Genomic DNA, 12,082 nt, shown 5'->3' on the forward strand with positions numbered 1-12,082 from the left:
CACCGGCACCAGGGCATTCCAGTTCCGGCCGCGCATCCAGCGGACCCTCCGTCGACGCCCCCTCCGCCGACTCCGGCCGCCGTCTCCATGTCTCGGTGCGCCTGCGTGTTGCTGTGGCTGGCGTGCGGCCGCTTGGCGCCGCGTGCAGGTGAGACGCCTTTTGTCCGCTTTGGGACGGGAGGGTTCGGGGGGTACGGGTGCTCCCCCCCCCCCCGTGTGGAGCCGGCCCCCCCCCGCCGAGCCCTGCGCAGCGCTCGCCGCAGCATGTGCGTGGGATTTGCGCGCGCCCACATGTCAACACGCGCGGCGAGGACGGCGCCTGAGCGACCAAAACTCGGCGACGCTCCCGGATCGGTCGTCCGGCGGGGATCGGTCGCCCCTCGGGATGGAGCGACGCGATCCACCATTGAACGAGAAGCATCTGATCCCATCGCCAAACGCCGTTTGTGTTTGCGTCGACCTTTACTTCGCCAAACGAGGAAGGCCGAACCACGTAACGCTAAAATAAGTCACTTAACCACTTTAATCTCCTCATTTTACAACTTTTTTTTACTCCTAGTATTACTGCAATCTCCTAATATTACGGAAGTCTGAAATTAATCTAAAAATAACCCACTAATGCTAATCAACGCCATGCAATTGACAATCGCAAATTGGCGGGCACATGCGGTAGCTTAGTAAAAAATGCAGGTGCCGTATTTCAAAACAAACGAAACGATAATATCGGCGACGAAGTTCCGCGTTGAAACTCGGCGTCTTCGAGAAAATGCGGAAGGGGGTGGGGCCGTTCTCCAGAAACACTTTTGTCGCGTCTCGGTTTTTCGCTCATCGCAAACTTTAGCGGCTCAAAAAGTGACATAGGCGCTTTTTTTTATTTAATCCTCGTTAATCTGGGCTCGCACGCACTTGCGTGCACACCCGCACACGAAGACTGGATATTTCTTTCTCTTTTGGCCGCGTAATCCCCAAAGGGATTAAATGTTTGACAGAAGTTGGAAGCTAGCAGTTCTAAGAAGTCAAAAAAAAAGACTTTTGTATCTTCCTCCGGCTGTCAAAACATTCAACCAAAAACGCAACATTCTCCCGCACTTACACACCAAAGTCTGCGCGTACGTGACCCGCGATAGGCTCCGGCACCCCCCCCCCCCCCCCCCCCCCCCCACAAAGCAACCCTCACCGGGATGGGCGCCGTCAAAAATGGATGGCTGGCCTGTTTTACGGTCTGTCAATCCTAGCGAGGATAGGATGCCGGAACCTATTTTGGGCAAATCCAAGTAGGAGGCCAGAGCGAAGTGTTCCCGCAAACGTCGCCTCGCTGGCGTGTTTGTGCGAAGCCGGTGGCGTTTGCGAAGGTCGCATTGAACCCGCTCGCATTCTCGTCATCGTTATGAAGAAGGATGTAATAGCTTTCCTCCAAACTAGGACACAGCAAAGTGTGTGTGTCTGTGTGTGTGTTTCATGCTCCACTGTCCTCATCTTGAGTCTCCGTTTGTCTTTCTATCTCATTCCACGTCCAATCCATTTGTCCTCCTTGGCAATTGTTTCGGTCATTTCAAGTTCAAATTTGACGAACTACCTATAATCTTGGACCTGGGCTCCCAGCCAATGACTTGAAAGGACTGTTGTGCTCGATGAAAGGGTTAATATTAATCATTTTTTGTGTGTAGGAGGAGCAAGTGAGGCAAGGTTGGCCCCCTTGGTGCAGTTTGACGACTGGCCATCAGAGGGCGCCAAGCAGCCGACCGGGGGCTTCCCGTCGTCGGATCCCCGTCGGGAGGATGAGGACGGGGGCGGGGCCCGGACCCCGTTGCCGACCCTCCCGTCCGGCCACCTGCCCAAGGAGACAACGCCCACCGACGTGGGCGTGTCATCGTCAGGTACCGCACGGCGACTTTCCCGGCCCGGCGCCGAATGTTGAACACGCCCTTTCCGTCGTCCTTCCAGAAGCTTCCACCTGCTCGGCGACCTTCACGGAATCCGAAGGTTACATCGACTCGTCGGACGCGCTCCACTCCGCCTGCGAAGTGGGCTGTACCTACACCATCTCGGTCTACGCGGGCTACGGCGTGGAGTTGCAGGTACGCGGGCGCCGGCGTCCACTCGCGCCGACACGTGGTGACCGGAGTTTACGCCGGGAACCTCAGGTCAAGAGCGTCAACCTGTCAGACGGAGAGCAGTTGTCCATCAGGGGCGTGGCCCCAGGCGGGGCTTGGCTGGTGCTGGCCAATCAGACGCTGCTGGTGGAGGGGCAGGTCATCCGCAGCCCCAGCAACACGCTCAGCGTCTTCTTCTGCTCCTCGGGCGACGACGGCGGCGGCGATGTTGGCGATGCCTTCCTGCTGCACTACCAGAGTGAGCACACACACTCTCACACTCTCACACACACACACACACACACACACACACTAAAATGCTGTTTGCGCACATGCTAATGTGCTAATTGACTGCAATTAACACATGACTTCACACGCTTCTTAATGAGCACATTACAGCCTTCATTAAGTCATGCTTTTTAAACGCTCCCCCCAAGTGTGGGCGTGAGCGCATTTGTGCGAATGTGTGTGTATGTGTGTATGTGTGTGTAGCGGCTACAAAACATTGCAATGTCTCCACCATAACATTTTTAAATAAGAAAGCTGGTTGCCTAGCAACACATCCTGGCAACCAAGGTCACCTAGTAACACAAGCTGTTGTGACGTGGCAACGGCTGTAGCACAACAACCGTCATTTCCTTGCAACAGGCTAGCAACGCAAACGAGCAATAGCCATACGTAGCACGCTAACGTTTATGCCAGCTAGCATTCTCACCCACATACACACAAGCAACGTAGCACGACCTTGAACTGATGCTAACGTTTAAGATAGCTAGCATTCTAACATCCTAGCGCCCTCCGTATCTTACCGACGCTATGCTAAGTAGACGCTAATAGTTTGTTTGGATTTGTCCCGTCAGTCTTCCGATTGAGCTGTTCCATCCCCAAGCGACCCCACTTCGGAGAGGTCTCGGTGCTGGACCTACTACCGGGGGGCACGGCCCGTTTCCACTGCCACATGGGCTACCACCTGCGGGGGGAACCTCTGCTCACCTGCGTCAACGCCTCGCGGCCGGCGTGGAGCGACAAGGAGCCCACGTGCCGAGGTGGGCTTCGCCCTAAGAGGGGGTTTTCGGGGGCTCCCATTTCATTTGCCGCTCGTCTCTCCAGCTCTCTGCGGCGGGACGGTGAAAAATGCCACCTTGGGCCGGATCCTGTCGCCCTGGCCCCGGCACGGGTCCGAAGCCGGGCAGGAGCTTCGCTGTTCGTGGTCCCTGGAGGCCGCCGAAGGACAGAGGCTACACTTGCACCTGGAGCGCCTTATGCTGGGACCCTCGGACAGGTGGGTCGGAACCCCGCCTTGGGAATGCTGGCGCCTAATCCCGTTTTTTTCCCTCCGTCAGGCTGGTTCTACTGGGGGGTCCGGACACCTCGTCCCTCGTCCTGTTCGATTCAGGTCGGAGCCGACACGTTCCTTTCGAGGGGGTGATCAGCGAGGGTCCCGCGGTAACGATTCGATTCTCCACGGAGCAGCCGGCCCAGAACACGGGATTCAACATCCGCTACGAAGGTTAGCTCCATTGTAGCTCGACTGGGCCAAACCTTTTACACATAGACACACCCCTGCGTACTCTTTTACCGCAACCCGCACGCACTCAGCCTTCGAGCGAGGCCGTTGCTACGAGCCGTACCTCCAAAATGGCAACTTCACCACGTCGGACCACCTGTACGGCGTTGGCGCTGTGGTCCAGTTCAGCTGCGACCTGGGCCACGCCTTGGAGCAGGGCCCGCCCGTCATCGAGTGCATCAACGCCAGGGACCCGTACTGGAACGATACCGAACCTATTTGTAAAGGTGAGCCCAACTGCGACACACGCAAGCTAGCGGGCGTCGAGCTAGCGGGCGTCGAGCTAGCGGGCGTCGAGCTATCTCGTGCAAACGGTTAGCATTGCCCGCGCTAACTGCCTTTTTTTATTCGGTGCTTTTTCTTAGCTCAGTGCGGGGGCGACCTGAGCGGCCCGGGCGGAGTCATCCTGTCGCCCAACTGGCCCGAGTGGTACGGCGAGGGCGAGGAATGCACGTGGAACATCCACGTGGGCGAAGAAAAGCGAGTCCTCGTAGACGTACAGCTGTAAGATCACCGACAGACACATTTACCGACGTATTAAGCCATCTTGAAACCTCGCCCAAGATCAAATTTTGACAATTAGCATTAGCATGTCTTAGGTCAGCTAAGGTAAGCTAACTTTTCTCTCTCTTTCCCGTGTCAGTCTCAACATTACTGAAGGCGACTTACTGACGGTGACCGACGGCGACGAGGGCGCCGCGCACCTACTAGGCCGCTACTCTGGGGGGCGCACCCCCTTTAAGCTCTTCTCCAGCACCCCCGACCTTAGCGTCACCTTCCACTCGGACCCAGCCGGGCTTGTGTTGGGCAAAGGAGAGGGATTCATCATCAACTACATGGGTGAGGCTGGCAACCAATGACACGAAATACCGACGCTAACTAACAGCTCAGGACGGCTAGCAAACGACGCAAGCGCGAGCCTAGCGAGCGTGACGCTTGAACATGACTTGTTGATTGTCTTCATCTTTCTCGTCGCTTTGGCTTTGCATCACACTTCCACTAAAGCCGCCGCCTCCTCGCCGCCACCGCCGCCCGCCTCGAACCGAGCCGCCGTCCAAACGAATAACCTCGTAAAATATCTACAAATTCGCTCTCCGCGCACAAACGCCAACTGTGGCTGAAAGTTGCGCGGCAGAAACAAAGATTAGCCCAGAGGCTAAAGCGCTAACGAGGCGCGCGTGTGCTTTCAGAGGTTTCCCGCAACGACTCATGCGCCGACCTTCCCGAGATCCAAAACGGCTGGAAGACGCGCAGCGGTGACAATGGTGGCGCGGTGCGGGGCGCTCGCGTGACTTACCAGTGCGATCCAGGATACGACCTGCAGGGCGGCGCCACCCTCACGTGCCAGCTGGACCTCTCGTGGAGCGCGCAGCCGCCATTTTGCCAGAAGAGTCAGTAGCTTCCCCGTCTTTACTGCACCGACTCGCTCGTCAAAATCGTCTTTTAACACCGCCCCCCGTGGGCCGGGGGTGCACACCACACGCAGCGCAAACGATAGTTTTCCTAGCGCGCTAACGGTACCGGCGGTTCCTACGCGTCTCTCACCTTTTTGCTTTGCTTTTGCCAGTTATGTACTGCTCAGACCCGGGTCACGTCGCGCATGCCACTCGCTCCCTGTCGGACCCCAAGCTGCTGGTGGGGACCACCATCCGGTACCGCTGCAGTCCCGAGTACGTCCTGCAGGGCGGCGCCACCATTAGCTGCTACGGCCGCGAGCCGGGGACGCCCGTGTGGACCTCGCGCCTCCCGCGATGCATCGGTGAGTGGCGAGCGCCGAGATGAGACCGAACGCAGAGGCGGAGTCTAACGTGCTTAGTTGACTTTTCAGCCGAAGACTCTCTGCTGTGCGCCGACCCCGGCGCCCCCGACAACGGGTACCAAGTGACGTCCAAGCGCGCCTTTCTGCCCGGGGAGACGCTGGCCTTCGTCTGTTACCACGGTTACCAGCTGGTGGGCGACACGGACATCAAGTGCGTCCAGGGAAGCCCCTCCTACTGGAGCGGACCGCTTCCCATCTGCAGGGGTGAGATAGAAATCCATCCCATGATTTCTCCACTTGTGAATTCACGAGTACTTGAGTTATCAATGACTTGCAGCTGACCACGCCTGCTTCGCCAACCACGCCTTGGAAGGTGAGTAGTACGCGCGTCCACGTTAGCGGCTAGGTCGCGCCGTCGTTGACGCCGTCGTCAACCCGTGTCAGTGTCGCACGCCGGCGGCGCCGCGATGGACGGCGGCAGTTTGGCGCTGGCCGCCTTGGTCCTGGTTCTGCTGACGTCCGCTCTGCTGGGAGGCGTTTACGCGATAGCTACGCGGTAAGACCCCATTTGACGGCCGACGCTAGCCCGGCGGCCTCACGCTTGCTCACCTGCCCTCGCCAGGTGCCGCCCGGGTTCCGACCTCGGCCTTCCGCTGGCGTTCCCTCACCCTTACCGGCAGATCAGCGCCGAGGCCGAATTCGACAACCCCATCTACGAGGCGGGCGGCGGGGTGAGCGAGCGACGACTTTAGCTTTAGCATTTTAGCACTGCATTGTCTTCATCTGCCCTGTCCGCTTCGGTTTTGCAGGAATCTCGAGAATACGAGGTTTCCATCTGAACGAGAGCGAGCGGCCGGCCAAACGAACCCTTGCCCCGTCCCGTTCAGTCCGAGGTGGTCTTGTAAATAGCCCTAGATGATGTCTCGACGCACCTCAGGTACCCGTCGGCGGGGAGGGTGGCCGGGGCCGCGACTAAGCTACCGGATTCTTACCGTCTTCTTCGGGAGGAGGAAGAACAAACGAGGCCAAAGTCGGACTTTTTGGTAGAATCGTAATCTGTCGCCGCTCTAGATTTGATGAGTCTCACCACGTCTGACCAAAACAAACAGGAATGCTAAGCTAACGCTAAATACAAGCATGGACATCCGCATGGATCTTGCCTTTCATTTTCTTTTTTTTTACCAGAATGACATCACTTTAGTCTGCCGTGTTCGTGTCCTCATGTTGTACGTAGTGTAAATATGTAACTATTATATAACTAGTATTTCTTTAAGGTGTTCATCTCAGAATAATGGAACATTCATATCACGTCAGCACGATTCGAGGTCGTGTCCATCTTACGGAAGACTAGGATAAGCAAATAAACAATCTCAAATCTCCAAATAGACGTCAATAGCTTTTATAACATCAAGGTGATGAATAACAGCCTTTTGAATAACATTGAGTTGATTGACTAAGTGATACGAAGAAAGAAAGAATGGAAAGTATACAGTAGAGAAAAACACTTCAAATTGCGATGGCTGGGTGAACATTTTTGAAGCTCCGCCCCTTCTCGCCGTACCTATCGCTCAGGCTTTGCGACCTTTGACCCCGCGCTACAAGAAGTCGCGCGCCGACGTTCCTCGTCCGAGTCGGCCTGGATGCGCACCTCGGGGAGGGGGCCGCGGGGGGGCCGGCGCCGGTCGGCGGGGACCGCCACGGCCGGGGGGCGACCCGTTCTCAGGTGCAGGGTGATGCTGAGCGTGGAGAGAGTCGGGGACTTGAAAATAAAGCCCTGACTTGAGAAACGAGTCCCACGGGGAACTAGCATAGTCGTGTTTTTAGACATAATTAAATATAACGTCAGGAATGGAAATGATTTATCAATAGTAATTGAAAGCCAGGACAGGATACGTTGCTCAAATCACGCCACGGCCGTGTCAGAAGAAAGGAAAGGTCAACATGCGCTACCTTTGACAAGAATCCTCTTGGTCGCACGCCACACGCCACCCCGAGTACGCCTCCTGCCACGCACACATATATTAAGTACAATACATATATTTATATGTAACACACACGAAACATTCCAATCGATCGCATAGCCAAAACCCACGCGTGACGCTAATGTTAGTCGCTAGCTACGCGTTAGTTGGCGAACCAGGAGTTAGCATGTGACGCTAGAATTGCTAGGTGACGCGGGAACAAAAACAATTGTTTTCATCTTGACAATTTATTGGTGATGGATAAAGGGGGAGGGAAGGCGGGGCTTGGTGTTACTCACAGGCCGTGGCGGGGGGCGAGACGGTTAGCGTGGGCGGAGTGGGGCTCCGTGGGGGATCTGAGGGGGCGTGGCCACACAAAGAAGAGGAGTCAGTATGAGTTTCTTGTTGAAAAACAGTCCAGTAACTCTCAATGTTATTGAGTCGTCTTGCCATTGTTGTGATAGTTTGCATTGCAAGTAACAGTAATAATACTTTTATAGACAATTTTGCCACTTTTATAGTTGGTATAGTAGTGATGTCTGTTATTATCAATGTAATTGTTGTCCTATTTCTTAGTTTTAAGTGAGGTTGTTGTCGTCTGGGTCGGTTCGGGCCCTTCTGTAACCAACTAAAAACAAGTTTGAGCATTCCTTGTTTTTCCTGAATGTGTCTCATCTTACAAAAGACCCCTTTTATATTTTGTATTTGACTCTTCCATCTTGAGTTACTTTATTTCTGGCCCTGATTATTGCAAATCAATGCTCATGGCGGGCTATAATTGGAACAAAACGATGCTATCGGGGTTCTCGCTTATCCGTTTCATATTCTAGACTATACTAGCTATCCAATTATTATTTATTATAAAATCTCTGACTGGCAAAAAAAGACTGCTTGTTGTGGTTTTAGTGCCTTGGATGTTGTTCTAATTGTTGTTAGTGAGGCAAGCGCGGGGCGTTAGAGATGCGGTGAGCGAGCAGGAAGGAGTAGAAGAAGAAGAAAAGCCAGGCACGAAGCGCTAATATCAGCAACACTGCAGGACAAAGAAGACAAAACGTGTGTTAGAACAAAAATCGTTAGATAATGACTGGAAAAAAATAAACAAGAGTTGAAGCATCAGCATTCCCGTTTCGAAAGCATTACCGCCTTCTAGTGTTTAGTATGCACACATGCATGGTTAAACATATTTTCTACTGTCAAATTAAAACAATAATGTGTGTCATATAAAACTTTGAAATGTGAACGTTCAAGTAATATCGACGCTCAGTGGGAAATAGTTGTAATATTTATAGCACTAAATAAATAACTTTGATGCGGCTTTATGTCATTCATATGCCGTTATCTCCAGGGCACCTCGGCCAATGAGATGGCGATATTTTGGATTGTCATATTCGTGTGTGAGTGTTCTGTCAGGTGATTGGTCACGAAGCAGGAGAGGCGGGGAATACGTTTCTCCGGTTATTCTGAACAAACGCCGTAATATTCACTAATATTAGCACTAATGTTCGTTCGTTCTTCAAATGTATCACGAATTTTGAGTTTAACGATAATACGGGACGATTTTGTTTTGTAACGGACGATTGGAAAGCCTTAGAAAAGTGGATTCTTCTCTCAAGCTAATTAGTCGAAGTTGGCAGCGGCTGTGCAAGTTGGAAACAAGTTGGGTAAGCAACCGTAATCAACGGTAAGAACGCGTTTATAGTTTATATAGTTTATAAATCTCAAATTCAACATTTGGGAAAATGGACCAAATTGTTTTTTAAAAAATGTTTGCATGTGTGTATTAATGGAGGGCTGGTCAAAAATTAGTCGTTCTGTTACTACTGGTCACCAGATAGTTGTCAATGCATTGTTCTATTTATTTATTGTTATTATTGTTTTGTGGTGTTCTAATTAGACTGATGTCGAGGGCAACCATCAAATTAGTCAATCATTGTACTATTTTTTGTGGAAAGTTTTATTCCTTTGTCTTCCATACAAATGTTTGTTTATCCTCTTTTGCTAATCCTCCAAGAACTGTTTCAAATTATTTGGTTTTGCATTTTGCATTGCATTCTAATGTTATATAAAACTGTTCGGGGTCTCCCCCACTCCTGGCCCATCAGCTGGGGTGGGCTCCAGCACCCCCCGTGACTCTAATGAGGATAAAGCGGTTCAGAAAATGAAGGAATGAATGAATAAACCGAATTATTTTTCAATGGTTGTATATTAGAAATGAGTTACTAACATTAAAATACAACACGAATGCTACAACAACTAATTGATTCAATTGAGTAATAGCATTAGAAAAAAAAACTTTGCTTTGATGAATCATTTAATTAAACTGGCGCTGTAATAGTTTGTTTAGAAAGTTTTGAATCATTTAATTAAAGTGGCGCTGTAATGGTTTGTTTTGGCAACCATGAGCAAATCAACACAAGTTTTAGACAAGATGGCGCTCACCTCGTCGTCGCTCTCCGTCTCGGCCGCCTTCTTCTTCTTCTTCTTTTTCTTGTCATCTTCGTTCTTTTTCTTGTCCTTGTCGGGAAGAATGTCATCCAGCCAGGCCAGGTCGTGCTGAGAGAAGATCAGATCCAGGAGCTTCCGCACCACCATCAGTCCCAGGATCTGCGTAGATGGCGAAAAAGGCGCCGTGTGGATTCAAAAGGGGGGCGGGGCACGGCACCCCCGGCCCGCCTCACCATCACGGGGAAGATGATCGCCAAGAAGGTGGACTTCAAGACCCAGAGGACCGCCAGGCAGATGATCTGAACCAGGGTGAAGAGGTGGACCCGGCGTAGAGGAACGTGGCGCAGGAAAGCGAAGTCCGGCTGGTGCTTGGGTGGCATCAGGTACAGCTTGATGCGCTCCCAGAACTGTTGGGAAAAACACCCGTCACGCCCGTCCGGACGCTCGGCCCGCGTCGACGCCCACCTGGATGCCGCTCAGCGAGGCCACGCCCATGTAGAGGAAGACGCCGTACAGCACAGGCATGGGGATGTACTGCAAAACGGGAGCCAGGAAGATGGACAGTCCCGTGAGGACGAAGACCAGCGTTCCGGTCAGCCTCTGCTCGCTGGGGGAGGTGGAGCGGCTCGGTCCACGAAGAAAATGCCGGTTCGGGTTTTCGGCTTTCGGTCTTACCGGACCCCTAGAAACTGGGGTTGCTCTCCTGGGGCGCTGGAGGCGCTCTCCATCTTGAGCGAGTCGATGTGCGCGATGGAGATGACGGTGGCGGCAACGTACCACGGCAGACCCATGAAGGAGCACAGGGCCATCAGGATGCCCACCCACAACAGGTCCAGGTGGTAGCCGCAACCTTTCTGCGGGGAACACGGGCGCCGAGCCGAGGTCAGTGGGAGCCCAGGTCCGAACACAAAACGCCGGAAGGACAAACCTTGAGTTTGTTCTCCTTGCGGTTGACGATGACGGCGCTGATCTGCTGGTCCATGAAGATCAGGATGGTGACCAGGAGGGCCGGCACGGAGCTGGCCAGGTACCACCACCACGGATTCTTGCCGAAGGGCATCACCAGCCAGTCGCGGTCGGCGCGGGTGGGCTGCAAAACGACAGCTATGCTTCAGTCGGCAGGTTACGTCCGGAAAAGTCTTCACGCGGCTTCACTTTTTGCATTTGCTCTTCCGCATGAAGCTAAAGCTAACTGCTAAATTGAAGATGGAGTGTAGCTAAATTTGTGAGCAAGTGAGAAGGACGGATGTGAGAAATAAGGTCAAATTTAAGGCAGATTTGTCTAAATTCAAGTGACATTTGTATGGATATTTTTAATTCAATGTTATTATGACTAGATCATTTATGGCACATGTGTCAAAGTGCCGGCTTGGGGGCCAAATATGGCTCGCCGCATCATTTTGTGTGGCCCGGGAAAGTCAATGATGAGTGCCGACTTTCTGTTTTAGGATCAAATTAAAATAAAGAGTATAGATGTATATTAAATTTCCTGTTTTTCCCCCTTTTTAAATCAATAATTGTCATTTTTTAATCCATTTTTTCTGTGTTTTTAGTTCAAAAATCATTTTGTAAAATCTAAAAATATATAAAAAAGCTAAAATAAACATTGTTATAGATCTATAAAAACTGAATATTCAGGGCTTTTAATCCAGTTCTTTTAATTCATTTATTTTAAAAAAATCTAAATATATCTAAAATGGTTCGGCCCACGTGAAATCAAGTTGACGTTAAAGCGGCCCGCGAACCAACCCGAGTTTGACACCCTTGATTTATGGGTAGTAGAAATACACCTGGTGATACTGGTTTGTGGCCATAGCTGATGTTGCTCACAGGGGTCCTCAGTGTTCTCAGGGAGGTTGTCTGGGTGCCCAGACATATGAAAAATTAGAGGGAACTTGTCAGGCGTGTTCAAATCAAACTCTAGTTTCTTGTCCTATCCATCTACATTGACGTCGTCATGGTTTCACCCGATCCACCGACCGGTGATTCAATCGTCCGTTACGTTTGTGGGAAAGATGCAAAAAGTGAAGCGGCGCGAATGCTTTCGGCACCCCGTGGAATTTGGAATCAAGTTGCCGCGCTGGCTAAAAAGTGCGGAAAGGGCAAGAAGATTACCTTCAACTCAGTGGGAACGATCAATTTGGGCGTGTCTAATCCCACCAACATATCCAGACCCACAAAGGACATGATTGACATGAAGATGGCAAAATCACTGATTAGCTTCCTTAGCTTAGCGGCGCATAGAGACAGCGAAGAG

The 12,082-nt window shown here is 52.0% G+C and overlaps 3 protein-coding genes across 20 annotated transcripts in view; 2 read left to right on the plus strand and 1 right to left on the minus strand.

Moving 5' to 3' along the window:
- On the plus strand, positions 1-6,802 carry sez6l (seizure related 6 homolog (mouse)-like). The gene is made up of 17 exons (XM_077623641.1): positions 1-148; positions 1,668-1,877; positions 1,945-2,078; positions 2,145-2,352; positions 2,954-3,139; positions 3,204-3,375; positions 3,437-3,603; positions 3,693-3,887; positions 4,026-4,164; positions 4,304-4,500; positions 4,851-5,051; positions 5,228-5,419; positions 5,489-5,683; positions 5,757-5,792; positions 5,864-5,975; positions 6,042-6,150; positions 6,229-6,802. Exons 1-17 carry the CDS (start codon positions 88-90, stop codon positions 6,256-6,258), a joined length of 2,544 nt encoding a protein of 847 aa, XP_077479767.1. The 5' UTR covers positions 1-87; the 3' UTR covers positions 6,259-6,802.
- Positions 6,803-12,082, minus strand: part of slc4a5b (solute carrier family 4 member 5b) — a 13,973-nt gene continuing 8,693 nt past the window's right edge. For 6 of the 16 annotated variants that reach the window (XM_077623624.1, XM_077623631.1, XM_077623625.1 and 3 more), the window contains 7 exons: positions 10,754-10,915; positions 10,501-10,679; positions 10,291-10,432; positions 10,059-10,232; positions 9,820-9,984; positions 7,370-7,422; positions 6,803-7,155 (listed from right to left, as the gene is read on the minus strand). In XM_077623624.1, coding sequence (XP_077479750.1) covers positions 6,981-7,155; positions 7,370-7,422; positions 9,820-9,984; positions 10,059-10,232; positions 10,291-10,432; positions 10,501-10,679; positions 10,754-10,915 — 1,050 coding nt within the window. In that variant the 3' untranslated portion in view covers positions 6,803-6,980. Of the gene's footprint in view, positions 8,411-9,819; positions 9,985-10,058; positions 10,233-10,290; positions 10,433-10,500; positions 10,680-10,753; positions 10,916-11,940; positions 12,055-12,082 lie in introns of all 16 variants that reach the window. The other 10 variants (XM_077623626.1, XM_077623639.1, XM_077623632.1 and 7 more) reach the window with 7 other exon arrangements.
- The window catches only part of LOC144091370 (transcription factor 7-like 1-B), a 20,912-nt gene continuing 16,582 nt past the window's right edge, over positions 7,753-12,082 (plus strand). For 2 of the 3 annotated variants that reach the window (XM_077623647.1, XM_077623650.1), the window contains exon 1: positions 7,753-9,061. The gene's annotated coding sequence lies outside the window, so the exon portion shown is untranslated. The remainder of the gene's footprint in view (positions 9,062-12,082) is intronic. The other variant, XM_077623648.1, reaches the window with a different exon arrangement.

This window comes from Stigmatopora argus, chromosome 16 (genome assembly GCF_051989625.1).
Source record: "Stigmatopora argus isolate UIUO_Sarg chromosome 16, RoL_Sarg_1.0, whole genome shotgun sequence".
NCBI classification, from domain to species: domain Eukaryota; kingdom Metazoa; phylum Chordata; class Actinopteri; order Syngnathiformes; family Syngnathidae; genus Stigmatopora; species Stigmatopora argus.